General features: G+C 40.3%; 1 protein-coding gene across 7 annotated transcripts in view; it reads right to left on the bottom strand.

Annotated features, from left to right (window-relative positions):
* AKAP7 (A-kinase anchoring protein 7) overlaps positions 1 to 14,531 on the bottom strand; it is a 158,991-nt gene that overhangs the window by 143,615 nt on the left and 845 nt on the right. For 6 of the 7 annotated variants that reach the window (XR_007519279.1, XR_007519280.1, XM_049900819.1 and 3 more), the window contains exon 2: positions 1,851 to 1,979. Coding sequence is in view for 5 of the 7 variants with exons in the window: in XM_049900819.1 (XP_049756776.1) it covers positions 1,851 to 1,979 (129 nt within the window). In the remaining 2 variants the exon portion in view is untranslated. Of the gene's footprint in view, positions 1 to 1,850; positions 1,980 to 14,531 lie in introns of those variants that run through there. The other variant, XM_049900858.1, reaches the window with a different exon arrangement.

Raw genomic sequence — 14,531 nt, 5'->3', positions numbered from 1 at the left:
TTCCCTAACAGCTGTGAAAGTCACAAAAGCTGTTCCTTTTTACTGCACGGCTGTAAGGAGAATGATGGGAAGTATGTGCCAACTCAGCAAACATGACTTCACATTTCCTTTTCCCCTTGGATTATAGGATGGGTAGTTGTGATTTAATAAAAAAAAAAATTAGTAAATTTTAAGTATCCTCGTCTGCTTACATCTCCCCAAAATGCAAACCAGGTTCACTGCATCCAGAAGACAGTATGGTAAAGAGCAGTGTGGCTTCTGAGACAGGTTAAACATAAGAATCACCTGGGTTATTCAAAAAAAAAGATTCTCTGACCCGATCCAAAAGTAGAAAACATAAAGCATAAATCTGATCATCAGTCAAGTTCAAGGACAGTTAGTGAAGGGGAAGAACCCCTGGATAGTCCACACTTAACCTCCAAACCTCTAACTCCTGCCAAATCCCTAAGAAGGCTTCCTGGACACCCTCCGCCCTCACATCCCAGTGAGATACTTCTCCACACAAATCCCCACCCCCCTCCCCCAACGAGCATCCTGTATGACATTCATCTTGTGAGACTACAGCTGTTAATGCATTGGCTCCCCAAGAAAACTGAGCTTCTTGGGGGCCAAGATTGTCATGTGTTTCAGTATCACCAATGCCTGGCACCATGCCTGGCATCTGCCAGACAGCCAATAAATGTACATTAAAGAAATAACTAAAACCAAAAAACCAAACCCACTGCCATAGAGTCAATTCTGTCTCATGGTAACACTGTAGGACTGAGCTGAACTCCCTATAGGGTTTCTAAGACTATAAACCTTTACAGAAGCAGACTGCCACATCTTTTTCCTGTGGAGCGGATGGTGGGTTTAAACTGCCAACATTTCAGTTAGCAGCCAAGTGCTTTACCCACTGGGCCACCAGGGCTCTTCAAGAAATAACTAAGGAATTAGAATCACAGATTCTATAACTAATTCTTTTTAGCTGTGTGAAATTAGTTAACTCACTTAAATTCTTTTAGTCTCGGTTTTCTCTTGAACCAGATAATTTCTTATGCCATTTCCAGTTACAGAATCCCCGTTATGATAAAGCCATACCAAACTATACATGGCTCTATGTAACGCCAACAACAATGAACAGTACATAGGATGTAGTCAGTATCTGCTGTATACATTGATGCTTTTCCTTATTTTCCCATTCATAAGTAACCTGAATAATAGGCAAAACTATCGCATTTTCAGTGAAGGTAGCCCCAAACATCATGTATTGTTTTTACAAAGACATTAAATTCAGATTTAGATATTTATGTGGTTCCAGCAGTATTTCAATTAAGCCAACATTGGTTCTTAAAAATTTGTGGACAGAACTCTCAAGGATTGAATCAATCTAACAAATGGACACTTAATTAAAAGTTTAACATTTTCAACACTAGCCTGTAAGCTCCTTGAGGACTGGGACAATGTCTGTCTTCTTCACTGATGAACTCTCCCAATACCTAGCAAACAGCCTGGCATATATCAAAAGTCCAGTAGACACTCGTTAGATGAATGGGTACTGCTAAAGCTAGCAGTGGTTTCAGAATAACTAGAGAAGGAGGTTATAACCATGGAATAGTTTGGTCTATTATTTTTAGAAGTAGATTATAAACTATGGAATGATCTGGCCCAAGATTTTGTGAGACATATCTTAACATTATCTCTGATAACATTATTTACAATACCAAGAGATACAGATAACTACTAATTAAAAACCAAAACCCAAAAGCATGGGAAGTATTTAAGGTGATATAATTTATTATGAAAAAAATACATTTATAACTAAATTCACTGTTCATTGCTTTTAAACACATATTTAATAATGTACTTACTGTCATAATCATCTTTTATATCTATCGCAGCAAATGGCATATCTACCAGCAAATCCATAGTATTGGCTTCAAATTCCTGTGACATTTTCTCTTCTAACACATTTTCATTCTCATTGGAATTTACTCCTCCTTTAACACATCACAAAAAGAAAAATGTATTATTTAACTTGTTATTTTTCTAACTCATATCCTAAACCAAAACATCTTAGCTAACTAAATTCAATGTAAGTTAACATCTGTTAAGAAATGGTGCAATTTGTATTCAAATACATAGTAAAGCTACAGCCGATTCTCAATATCTGTGTTAGTTGTGCTCTATAAAGTCATCGTGAACAATGAATTAGCAAATATTGACCCACGCTCTTAAGGGAAATACAAGGTTAGCTTCCTTCAAGCCTCTGGTCACAACATTTTTATTAACTGATCAATACAGAATCTTGTTTTTTTGTGAGGGTCTATGTAAAGACAACTTATTTAATACACAGAGTCCCTGAGTGGTACAAACAGTTAACGTGGCAGGATGCTAACCAAAACGTTGGAGATTCAAGTCTACCCGGAGGTACCTCAGAAGAAAGCCCCAGTGATCCACTTCTGAAAAATCAGCCACTTCTAGAAACACTACTGAACACAGTTCTACTCTGACACACATGGGGTCACTATGAACTGGAGTTGACTCGATGGCAAATGGCTTTTATGTAATATGTGTTGTTAATTCATTAAGATTGAACTTGCCACCAACAGCACTATAACTCATGCCTGAACAAAGTATTTTCTCCTTAAGGCACATCACAGCCTTCCTGCACTTAGGAGCACTAGACAGCACTTTAGCACTAAACTTGGGGGCCGTTTTAAACAGTGAAATCATCAACAGAAAGCATAAAAATGCAAAAAATGTGAAAATAAATAGACCACAAAAAAGACAATTGTATATATTATGAGACCTAAAACAAGAAGGCAGAGCGTCGCCATGTTTGACTTCAGCTGGCAACACGCGAACTGGGCAACTCTAATTTTTCGCCACTCTTTGCACGCCCACAAATGACCACAAATGCACATAGTATTGACTATAAGGTTACAAATAAATTTTAGGAAGCATGTGAATTCACAAATACTGAATCCACAAATAATAAGGATCTACTGTATTTATATAAACATTATGTATACCATACTCTGGAAGTCCCTAGGTGGCACCAAGGGTTAGGCATTTGACTACTAGTCAAAAGGTAGGCAGCTTGAACCCACCCATAGGTGCCTTGGAGGATAGCCCTGGCAATCTGCTTCTGAAAGGTCAAAGCCTTGAAAACCCTATGGAATAGTTCCACTCTGCACACACAGGTCACCACAAGAATCGACTCAAAGATAACAACATGCCATATTCTACATATTTATAAATGCATGTGTATGTTAAACAACAAGCTTCTAAAGTTTTAATAATTTTCTAAAGCACAGTACTCAACTCAAGGTTAGGTGAAGACTGAGTCAATCAATAACCCTCAAGATCTTTCACAGCTATGTTTTCTTAAAACTACAATTTTTTTTCACATATCTTTTGAAAACACATCAACAAGGTTTTGTAAGTCCTCTTTCTTGCTTATTTTTCACAATATCACATCACTTATGTGTTCTCATGTGTACAAGTTCTGATCTTTATTTTTTCCTCAATAAAGATTTTTAGGTTGTTTCTCTGCATTATATTTAACATTGAAAATACAGTTACAAATATATGCTTCTAAGTAAGCTTTCCTGGAAATTCAATGGTTAAAAAGCAAAAGGTCTTACAGTTTCCCTGACAGCTCTCCCATGGACACGTACTAACATTAAAACCACATGACAAACATTTGGTCTTTTGTTTTCTTGTTGTGAATGGGACAATCACATGTTGGATGGAGGGTACAGGAGAGAGAATAGCTTTTTAAACTGCTAACTTTATCAGGTGATGGTCTCCCAGTGCCATTATTCTCCATGCCTTTACTGACATACATGGATGTTGTTTGAACTAGGATTGAACAATATCCTGGGATACTTATGTAATTTATACTCTATGCATTTACTAAAGACTAACTTACCATAAATATTTACCAAACTCGTTGCCCTTGAGTCAACTCTGACTCATAGCGACCCTACAGGATGGAGCAGAATTGCCCCATAGCATTTCCAAGGAACAGCTTGTGGATTCGAACTGCTGACCTTTTGGTTAGCAGCCAAACTCTTAACCACTGCACCACCAGGGCTCCATAAACATTAAAGAGGTTGCTTATTTCGCTCTGTTGTAATCCTCTATATTCAAAAATAATACCCAAAAAACACATTCCATTAAGAATATGGCTTATAACATGCAACATAATAACTATCACGATAGGTCACAGTTAAACACATACCAAAAACTATAAATTTTTATTGCAATTTCAATCATCTCTATTATTGTTCACACACACACAAACCCATCTTCTGGATAAAATCAAGAAACAAAAACAAAACCTTACTGTTGTTGTTCTCTGTACACACATTAGTCAAGTTCAACACCAAAACAAACTAAATTTAATAGGACTTCTTAATAATGCTATATATATTACAGTTTAAACTTTATTAAGTATGAGGGCCTGGCACACATAGGTGTTCAACAAATGTTAGTTTATTATGAGTCTATTCATAAGCTCACAAATATCTGAAATATGTGAGAACAAATAACTGTTTCCTCTCTATTTTTTATGCTTAAAGTTAAATATATAAATTCAGTTTATACTGAACAAAAGTGTGAATAGATCAATATTCATCTTGTCCCTTTGGGTGCATACAGCTAGACATGTACCTTACATTTGACCATGCAGCTTACATTTGACCATGTAGCTTACATTTGAAAAACCAGCAACGGAAGAATATTTGTGCAGTTAAATACGCATATGACTGAATCTCAGAATGCAATGAAATAAAGCCAACTTTTTTTTTCCGTTTTATACTTTGTCTAAGAACTTAAAACAACAACAAAAAAATTTGCCATGAAGTCAAATCAGACTCATGTGGACACCACGTTTGCCAGAGTAGAACTGTGCTCTACAAGGTTTACAATAGCTGACTTTTTGGAAGTAGGTCGCCACACCTTCCCTCTAATGTGCCTGAGTGGGCTTGAACCTCCAACCTTTAGGTGAGCACTCAAGTGCATTAATTGTTTACACCAGCATCTTAATATTAGCTCCCAAGTCCATTTGCCACGTGGAAACATGCTGGAATCTTGGAAATATGTGGGATAAGGGAAGGAGGTTGGCTTCTGTGCTCTATTAACACATTTTGAAGGCAAGGGGAAGAATTAAATAAAATGATAAATGGAATTTTTTTTATGAAAAAAGTTCTTAAAATAGTTTAACTTTGTGATTTATCTTGAGTCAATTAATCAACAGCAGAGCAAATGCTAGGTGGATTACCCTGGCTAAACCAAAAGGAGAATCACACAGTGACAATGGCGTTAACAGTAGCATCTGGGCAAAGGTGTAAGGCATGCTGGCTGCTGTGAAGAAGGGGTCTGGGACTAGAAATCAGAAGGCAAATATTCTAACGTTGCATCTGCTACTCACTAGCTGTGTGATCCTGGGAAAGTTATGTGAAATCCTAGGCCCCAATGTTCTCACCTATTAGATGAAAGTTGTACTAGTTGAAAAATTCTAAATCCTGGTTGTGCATTAGAAAACTAGCAAGGTCTGGGCCCAGGCCAGACCAATTAAATCAGAATCTCTGGAGATGTGGCCGGCCTCTGGTATTTTTTAAAAGGCTCACAGGCTATTTCCAGCGTGTGACAAAATTTTGAAAACCTGCTTTGAAAGACCCCCTTTCACTTCTTCCACAGTTTGATTCTATGTCAGACTAAGGTAGTGTGTCAACAGTTAAGACAAATCAACTTAAAAGTTCAAAACTTAGATCAGGCTTCTACCATCAGGGAAAACTTTCCTGATTCTCTGCTCATGAATGTGTGAGGTGATCTATAACCAGGTACCTAGTGCTTCCCCTAATCATAACACAAGGACATTATATTATAGATATCTACCTGTCTGTCCTCCCCATTAGACTCTAAGCTAAAATAACCATGTAACTTACCACCCACACCAGGGCCCTTTTAAAAGTGAAAAAAAGAACTTTTCATAATTACATCCAGGTCAGTGTATATGGCTGCTCTACTCTAAGGTACTTAAGGACATGTGTCTTGTTTTATTTTCCTTTGATTCCTCAATGCCTAGCACTGTACTCAGTTCTCAGTAGGTGCTCAATAAATCTTCACTGAATGACTGGTTAAAGATGAATACATATGTGGGAGTGATTAACAAAGCCCTCGGACTACAATGCAATATACCAGTGTCAATGCCCACAAAAAATAATTTCTGTAATTAATGGCAGCCTCTAAGCACATCACCGATTCTCTATTTTCACAAGATGAATGAATGAAAAGTACTACTATGTCATTTGACATAAAGATAAAGATGAAGCATAATGTGACTTGTTTAACATCATTCTCCACTTTGTTAAATAAAGCATATTAAACTCATGGATGCAATGTTATGTCAAAGTCAATGAGAGATGAGAATGTGAAATACAGGCTGTTCTATTAAGATACAGAACAATTTCAACAATTTTTGTAGAAAGGGATTATTAACTCAGTAAAAAAGAATGCCACTTTAAAATAATTCTTGGAAGAACTGCTGCTCATTCTGTAGAACAATGTTTCTCAAACCAAGTATCTGGAACCTTTCCTTCAGTTCTCCAAGCTCTAGTGTTTGGGCATAGGTATGGATATGAATTAAACACATCCATTAAAACTATACTCTCTTTGTGCACATCAACAGATGAATGGATAAACAAATTATGGTAGATACACACAATGGAATACTATGCAATGATAAAAAAAATGACAAATTTGTGAAATATCTCACAACGTGGATGAACCTGGAGGAAATTATGCTGAGTAAAATAAGTCAACCACAAAAGGACAAATATTATATGAGACCACTATTATAAAAAGCCAAGAAAAGGTTCATACACAGGAAAAAAAAACAATTTTCGTGGGGTTAAAGGGAGGGGAAGGATGGGGAGGGGAAATCACCAACTAGATAGTAGACAAGTGTCAACTTTGGTGAAGTGAAAGACAACATACAATATAGAGGAAGTCAGCACAACCTGACCAAGGCAAAGTCATAGAAGCTTTCTAGACACATTCCAACCCCTTGAGAAACCGAGTTACTGGGGCTGAGGGCTGGGGACTATGGTCTCAGGGGACATGTAGGTCAACTGGTATAACAGAGTTCATAAAGAAAATGTTCTAAATCCCACTTTGGTGAGTAACATCTACGGTCTTAAAAGCTTGTAAGCAGCCATCTGAGACACATCTATTGATCCTATTCCGTCCAGAGCAAAGAAGAATGAAAAAAACCAAAGACACAAGGAAAATATTAGTCCAAAGAACTAATGAACCAAGTGAACCACAGCCTTCAGCTGCCTGAGCCCAGAAGAACTAGATGGTAGCTGGCTACCACCATTGACCACTATGACAGGGATCACAATAGAGAGTCTAGGACAGAGCAGGAAAAAAATGTAGAACGAAAATTCAAATTCACACACACACAAAAAAAAAAACAGACTTAGAGGTCTGATAAAGACTGGTGGAACCCCCTAAGACTATGGCCTCCGGACACTCTGCTAACTCAGAACTGAAGCCACTCCCGAAGTCTACCTTTCAGCCAAAGATTATACAGGCTTATAAAACCAACAACACACACAGGAATGTGCTTCTTAGTTCAATCAAGTATACGAGATCAAATGGGCAACACCTGTCCAAAAGCAAAGATGAGAAGGCAGGAAAGGACCAGAAAACTGGACAAATGGACATGTGAAACTTGGGGAACAAAGAGAAAGGGGGAGAGTGCTGACACAATGAGAGGATTGCAACCAATGTCACAAAACAATTTGTGTATAATTTTTTAATAAGAAACTAATCTGCACTGTAAACTTTCACCTAAAGGACAATAAATTTTTTTAAAAAAGACAAAATTGTAATTTCTTTTACAGAAGAAAGATCTTGCATTTGGAAAACTGCCTTAAAATAATAACTCTTAAATAAAGGCTTTAAACTAAAAGTTCATCATTACAAGTATTTTAAAGTCTCTTAAAATTTGGTCTAAGTACAGTTTTAAAAATTCTGTCTTTTGTAAGAATCTAAGTAAGTTATGCTACTAAGTACATTAAGAGCATAAAGATGAGGTAAAACTGGTAAACCACCACTATTACTAACAATACTAACATTTGAGCACTTGCTATATGCCACATAACCACGTGTGATTGTTAACGTTATGTGTCACCTTGGCTAGGCTATGATTCTCAGTGATTTGGCAGACACTGTGTGATCATGGAAACCCTGGTGGCAGAGTGGTTAAGTGCTACAGCTGCTCACCAAAAGGCACTCCTTTCACTAGGCGCTCCTTGGGAACTCTATGGGATAGTTCTACTCTCTCCTACAGGGTCACTATGAGTCGGAATGGACTCAATGGCAGTGGGTTTGGTTTTGGTTTATGTAATCATATCCCATTTTGTGATCTGACGTGAGCAAATAGTTGGAATGGAAGTTTCCTTAGGGGTGTGGCCTGCATCCAGTACATACATGGATGCTCTGACAAAGCTCATTCTCTCTCTCGACACTGTAATCTTCTGCTTGTCTGACGTCCAGCCTGTCGCCTAACCTGCAGATTTTGAGTTTATCAGCTCCTGTAACCATGTGAGCCAGCAGAGGTCTTCAGCCTGTCATTTGACTCACAGGTTTAAGACTTGCCACCCTCCACAACTGTATGAGCTATTTCTTCACAACTGCATGAGCTATTTCCTTGAAGTAAATTTCTGTACGTATATTTCTATATACATGTCACTACTTTCACTCTTCTAAAGAATCCAGACTAACACACCATACTATTAAAAAAAAAAAAAAATAAGCTGCTGTTGTGTCAATTCCAACTCATGGCGACCCTAAGTGTGCCATGGGGGTTTGTGCTACATGGAGTTTTTAAGGGCTTATTTTTCAGAAGTAGGTCTCCCGTGGTACTACTACATACTGGGACCCAAATGACCATGATCCTGTGCTGTGTCTAGGCGAGGGGAAGCTGGTGGCATTGGGAGGTTTTAGAGCCAACACAGTGACCCATGGCCAGGAGGTGTACGTGAGTTAGTAGGCAATAATATGCTGTTATTGTTTGGCTAATATCTTTTTCTCCATCCATTTATGAGACAATGATCAGGACTAATTTGCATTCACATGGGATGGCCTACAGTATACCTTTACCGCGCTTCCAGAGGGATCACTCAATTCCCTTACAATACGTCACCAAATGGTAGGGTTATACTTCCAACAGCCCAAATACCCCCAGGAGTATTTGTCATCCAATATATTGATGATATCCTCATTGCAAGCCCAAATGAGTAACAAGTTGAACAGGCCCTGCGTACATAAAGTCAAAGATATTATGACAAACATCGCCTAGGCCATCAATTCTGACAAAGTTCAGGGAGCTGCTCAAAGAGTACAATTCCTAGGAGCCACCTGGGCTGGCAGTCAAAGGAGTATTCCTGCCAAGGTCAAACAAAAGTTGCTGTCCTAAGTAGCCCCCACCAGTAAGAAAGGGGATCAAGAGTTGGTGGGCCTGTTTGGCTACTGGAGATAACATGTGCCACATTTGGGCATCCTTTTGGTCCTCGTAGTCAAGGTTATCAGCAAGACTGTCACCTCTGAATGGGGCTCCCAGAAATAGCAGGACCTGTAAGCCATGCAACACACAGTGCCACAGGCCCTGCCACTGTGGAAACGGCAGGCTGCCAGCCCTACAGAACTACAGGTTTCAGTGATTTCTACCCATTCAAACTGGAGTCTATGGCAACAAGAAAATGCCATCAGGGCGCACCAGCCTCTTGGGTCTTGGACAGGCAGACTACCCAAGGTGGCCAGTAGGTACATCACTACAAGAGTCAGCTCTTCATTTGCTATTAAGCCTTAGTGGAAACTGAGCAATTGGTCACTGAATACTAGAGCTGCCCATCCTCACGTGGGTACTCACTAATACCACTAACAAAACAGAGCAGGTTCAAGAGAGTTCCATTATTAAATGGAAATGATATATTCAAGACTAAGACTGGCCAGGACCCCAGGGAGTCAGTTGGCTCCACAAAAAGTAGCTGCCTTACTGGAAGGGACTGAATGACCTGCAGGGGATGCTCCTGTCCCTCCTCTGGCTAAGTGGGGGTCCCAGTTCAACGACTTTCCAGCTGATGGCATGGCCTGAGTCACAGATGGATCTGCAAAACTCAAAGCTGACAGAGTCCATTGGGCTGCTGCAACCATCGTCCAAGAATGGCCACCTTCTCACTGGACAAGGATGTTCTGTCCAATGGGCTGAAATCCACACAGTGGGGATGGCTGTATAGGCCACTCCAGCAGCAACTTCCTGTTACATCCTTACAGTCTCATGGACCATTACAAACAATCCGGCCATATAGTCCAGTGACTGGTAGACTAATGACTGCACTATAAAGGGCTTTCCTGTGTGAGGACAAGGACTGTGGCAGCAGCTTGCAAGCTAAGAAGGAGACATTTTCGTAACTCATGTTAACACACATGGCAAAGAACCATTTGGAATGGAACACAAATGGAATTCTCATGTTGACCAAGCTTATGCCCAGCAAGTTGCCACAACTGCTTGTTGAGTCCGTCACCAGACAGGACATGCAAGCCCATCCTACATGCAAAAATGGGCCAATTTTCAAGGACTTGCTCTAGAGGAAAGGGAAGCCAGAACCACTGTACAGTCTGTGACGCAAGCCCATGTTATTCAGTGTGAAGATTCAGCAACATCAGCCGAAGAATCAGCCCTGCATGTGTATGGCAGATTGACCATATTGGACCTCTAGTTCCTAGCCATAGATTTCAGTGGTGCCTCAATGCCACGGACACACATTCCAGCTATGGAATAGCTAGCTCTGTGCATCATGTGGATGCCGGGACCACCAACACAGCATTGAAAAAATACCTCTGTCATACATTCGGATACCCGACAGGACCTCAATCTGATCAAAGCAAGGCTTCAAACAGGTTTGCTTCAGTTTGAATCCCTGTTGTGAATTTGCATTTCCACCCCAGATATACTGAATCAGAGTCTATAGTTTAACAAGATTCCCAGGTGATTCTCACGTATAATAAATTTTGAGAACCAGTGCTGTATTTGTGGTTCTCAGAATTGGTGCCTAACCAGCAGCATTAGTATTCCCTAATAATTTGTCAGAAATGCAAATTCTCAGCAGGAGTTCAAACTGGAATGAACCAGTTCGAAGCCCGAGATCAAAGGACCTGATTTACAGCACAAGCAACCCAGCAATGGATATGCTTTCATGACATAAGATGGGCCTTCCATACCCATCATCCTTAGGAAAATGGAATGCTGGAATGAATGACTCAAGGAACAACAACGCAAAAGCAGCCAAGGACAACTCACCAGGTACTACTCCCACCCCTGCCTCACAAAGGCCCTGTGGGCATTAAACACTGCACTCCAGTAGAAGGGAAACATGGGCTGCAGTGCATTTGGGCAATATGTACTGAGCTTGGAGAGGGTGGAAGACCAGGTAGTCGCCTGATTAGGTTACACCTGCTAAGTCCCAATCTTAGTATACTCAACCCACCACACACATACACACACACACACACAGGAGCACACTCCCCAGGGATGGTCTGTGGTCCATGCTGCAGTGGCACCACCAACAGGGCCTCCTGATTCAAATCTGAAGGCAATGTTACTTTCAGGTACCAATCTCCTGCTGGCCCCAAAGGAAGGGGGGAGCACAAAATACTGAGGCACTATGGTTCCTCTGGTCATGCCCAGAACACCAACCCCTTGGTACAGGTAACGTCATAGACGGTCAAATTTGTTCAGCATGTGATTTCTCTCCCCAGTTGCACGATGATGGTCAGAGGGTTCAGGTCAAGCAACAGGGGCAATGGATCCCCACAGAAGTTGTTGCCTCGGGACTCAGACACATAGCCTGGATGGCTATACCCGAGCAAACCTATCCTCAAGTCACAGATTGCTAGAGTTACCAATCAGACCAACTGCTGGCTATGTCAACATTTGAGCTGAGACAGTAAGCCATCTATGAATATCATTTCAGCCAGTTTTCAATATGGTGGACAATGCCAACCAACTGGACAATGGCTATTGCTCTCCAGAATCACATAATACTGGACATTCTGATGGTACAGTTTAGGGTTGCATGTGCCATGTTGGGAGAAAAACACTGTTTTTTCCCTTTGGCCTAGTTAGTTGGCTTGGATTAAGCAATGACTGAGGTCACCAATTGTGATCTCTCCTTCAAACAGGCTTGATCACCCTGCTGGGGATAGTCCTACTAGTAACCCTCATTAAATGCCGCCTAAAGATGGCATAGTGGTTAAGAGCTATGGCTGCTAACCAAAAGGTGGGCAATTCACATCTACCAGGTGCTCCTTGAAAACTCTATGGGGCACTCCTACTCTGTCCTACAGGGTCGCTGTGAGTCAGAATCAACTTGATGGCAATTTTTTTTTTTTTTTTTTTTTTTGGTAAAGATATTAAGAAAATGGTGCACAGACATAACACCCATCAGAGTAGTGCACAGTGCCACAGAACGCAGCTCAATATCCAAAATGGATGATGGGCATACCAAGACTTATGATCGTTTTGTTTTGTTTTTTGGTATCCCAGTGGGAGTTGGGGGATGGACTACTAGAAGGATGATCTGCCACAGCCCCTGTGCTTCCCATTTAGGCCACCTCATCAGAGACCTCAGGTCCAGAACATTCGTGATAATGAAGTTTGGGAACCCAGTTTCTCTTTCTCTCCCGGTTTTTTCTCCTTATCAAGGAAGGCTCGTTGCCTATTTTGGTTACATATCTGCTCACACACCAGCACCATATGGCAACTGGCCAACACCATTTCTGTATGTGTTCCTTGCAGGGAGGGAAAAGAGTCCCTCACCTGTGGCACAGAAGGAGAGTGTGCAGAACACCCGCCCTGGATTGGCTGCGGGAAGCAACTCATGGCCATGGGGCACTGGTGCCTGCCTGTTAAGCTGACCTTGCTGTCTCTTCTCTATGTAAGCAAAGCATTGTCCCATGCACTGCTTATGTGTGATTCTGTCTTTTGCTGGCACCTCAGACTGTGGTGAAACAATAAGAAAAACAATTTGTGCATATATTTTAAGTATCTTCTGAAACATATATATAATATTATATATATGCTAAAGGTGGTACAAATGGTTAAGCTCTCAACTACTACCCAAAAGGTTGGCAGTTCTAACCTACCCAGAGGCACCTTGGAAGACAGGCCTGGAAATCTGCTTCCGAAAAGTCACAGTCTTGAAAACCCTATGAAGCAGCTCTACTCTGCACCCATGGGGTTGCCATAAGCCGAAATCCACTCGACAACAACAACAATATTCAAATATGTGCACACTTCAGTAAGTGACTTCATCAAAGACAGGTCAATGTCAAAGGGAAAAAAAGAGAGTTTGACCTTTGTCACATCTAATGCAAGTTTCCTACTTGGATAATAAATTACTACTTTATTAAAAAAAGATTCTCTTTGGGTTGGGTTAATCACTCTACTAGAGAGGTCAAGATAATGGAAATAGGTACATTCCCCAAGAACCAACTGAAACGGTCAATGCCATCTATTCTAGTCCTGGCTTAGCTACTAAAAACAGTAGCATCTTACATCTGGATAAATGTTGAAAGCTGTGATAATCAACAAATCACTTTACTTCTCTATGTTTTGGTTTCCTCAGAAAATGAGAATACTGTAAAATTACAATACAAATTCCTAGGGAGAAGTGGATGGACAAAGTAACCTAATATTTGAAATGGAATACTAAGGATACAGTTACCTCCACGAACTTCTTAAACTTTGTTAATGAGTAAAGATAAGACACAGACATGCTAACAACATCCTGAATTGCAAGGCCACACACAACCAGCAATTGGAGTGTGACTCCTTTATTGTTAACAATTTCCTTCCCATAACTCCTTGAAACCAAATCAATTCATACACGTAATATCTCAAAAACTCACACCTTCTTGGAACTGACAAAACAAAACGATCACAAGTCTTGGTATGCCCATCGCCCATTTTGGATATTGAGCTGCGTTCTGTGGCACTGGGCACTACTCTGGTGGGTGTTATGTCTGTGCACCATTTTCTTAATATCTTTACCCCCCCAAAAAAAAAATTGCCCACAAGGTACAATCCATTCTCATAACAATTATAAAAATATTTACATTTAGTTTATGACTGTGTATCTTTTAACATTTTTATGCCTTTATTACTATAAAAATCTTAGAAGAGCACCTTTTTTCTCACTGGTTTTTGGTTCCTTTCACGAAAAGTCTCACCCCTAACTCACTGTGCCTCCACGGTTCAGTTCGAAGCTGGAAATTCATTCCCTGCTCTACGATAGAGTTGGCGCCAATTTAAAGATGTCAGTTCCAAACCTAGAATAAAATCCTAAAAGGAACACAATGGCGGCTCGGTCTGTAATCCTTATTTTATAAAATCTTAGAAATTTCCCTGGGTTTTGTTTACCACACAAATACCGCTGGAGATGTACCTTTGCATGAACTCTGTGATAAAGGTT

This window comes from Elephas maximus, chromosome 1 (genome assembly GCF_024166365.1).
Source record: "Elephas maximus indicus isolate mEleMax1 chromosome 1, mEleMax1 primary haplotype, whole genome shotgun sequence".
NCBI lineage: Eukaryota > Metazoa > Chordata > Mammalia > Proboscidea > Elephantidae > Elephas > Elephas maximus.
Note: the sequence above shows the minus strand (reverse complement) of the source record. Positions and strands in the feature narration are given on the sequence as shown.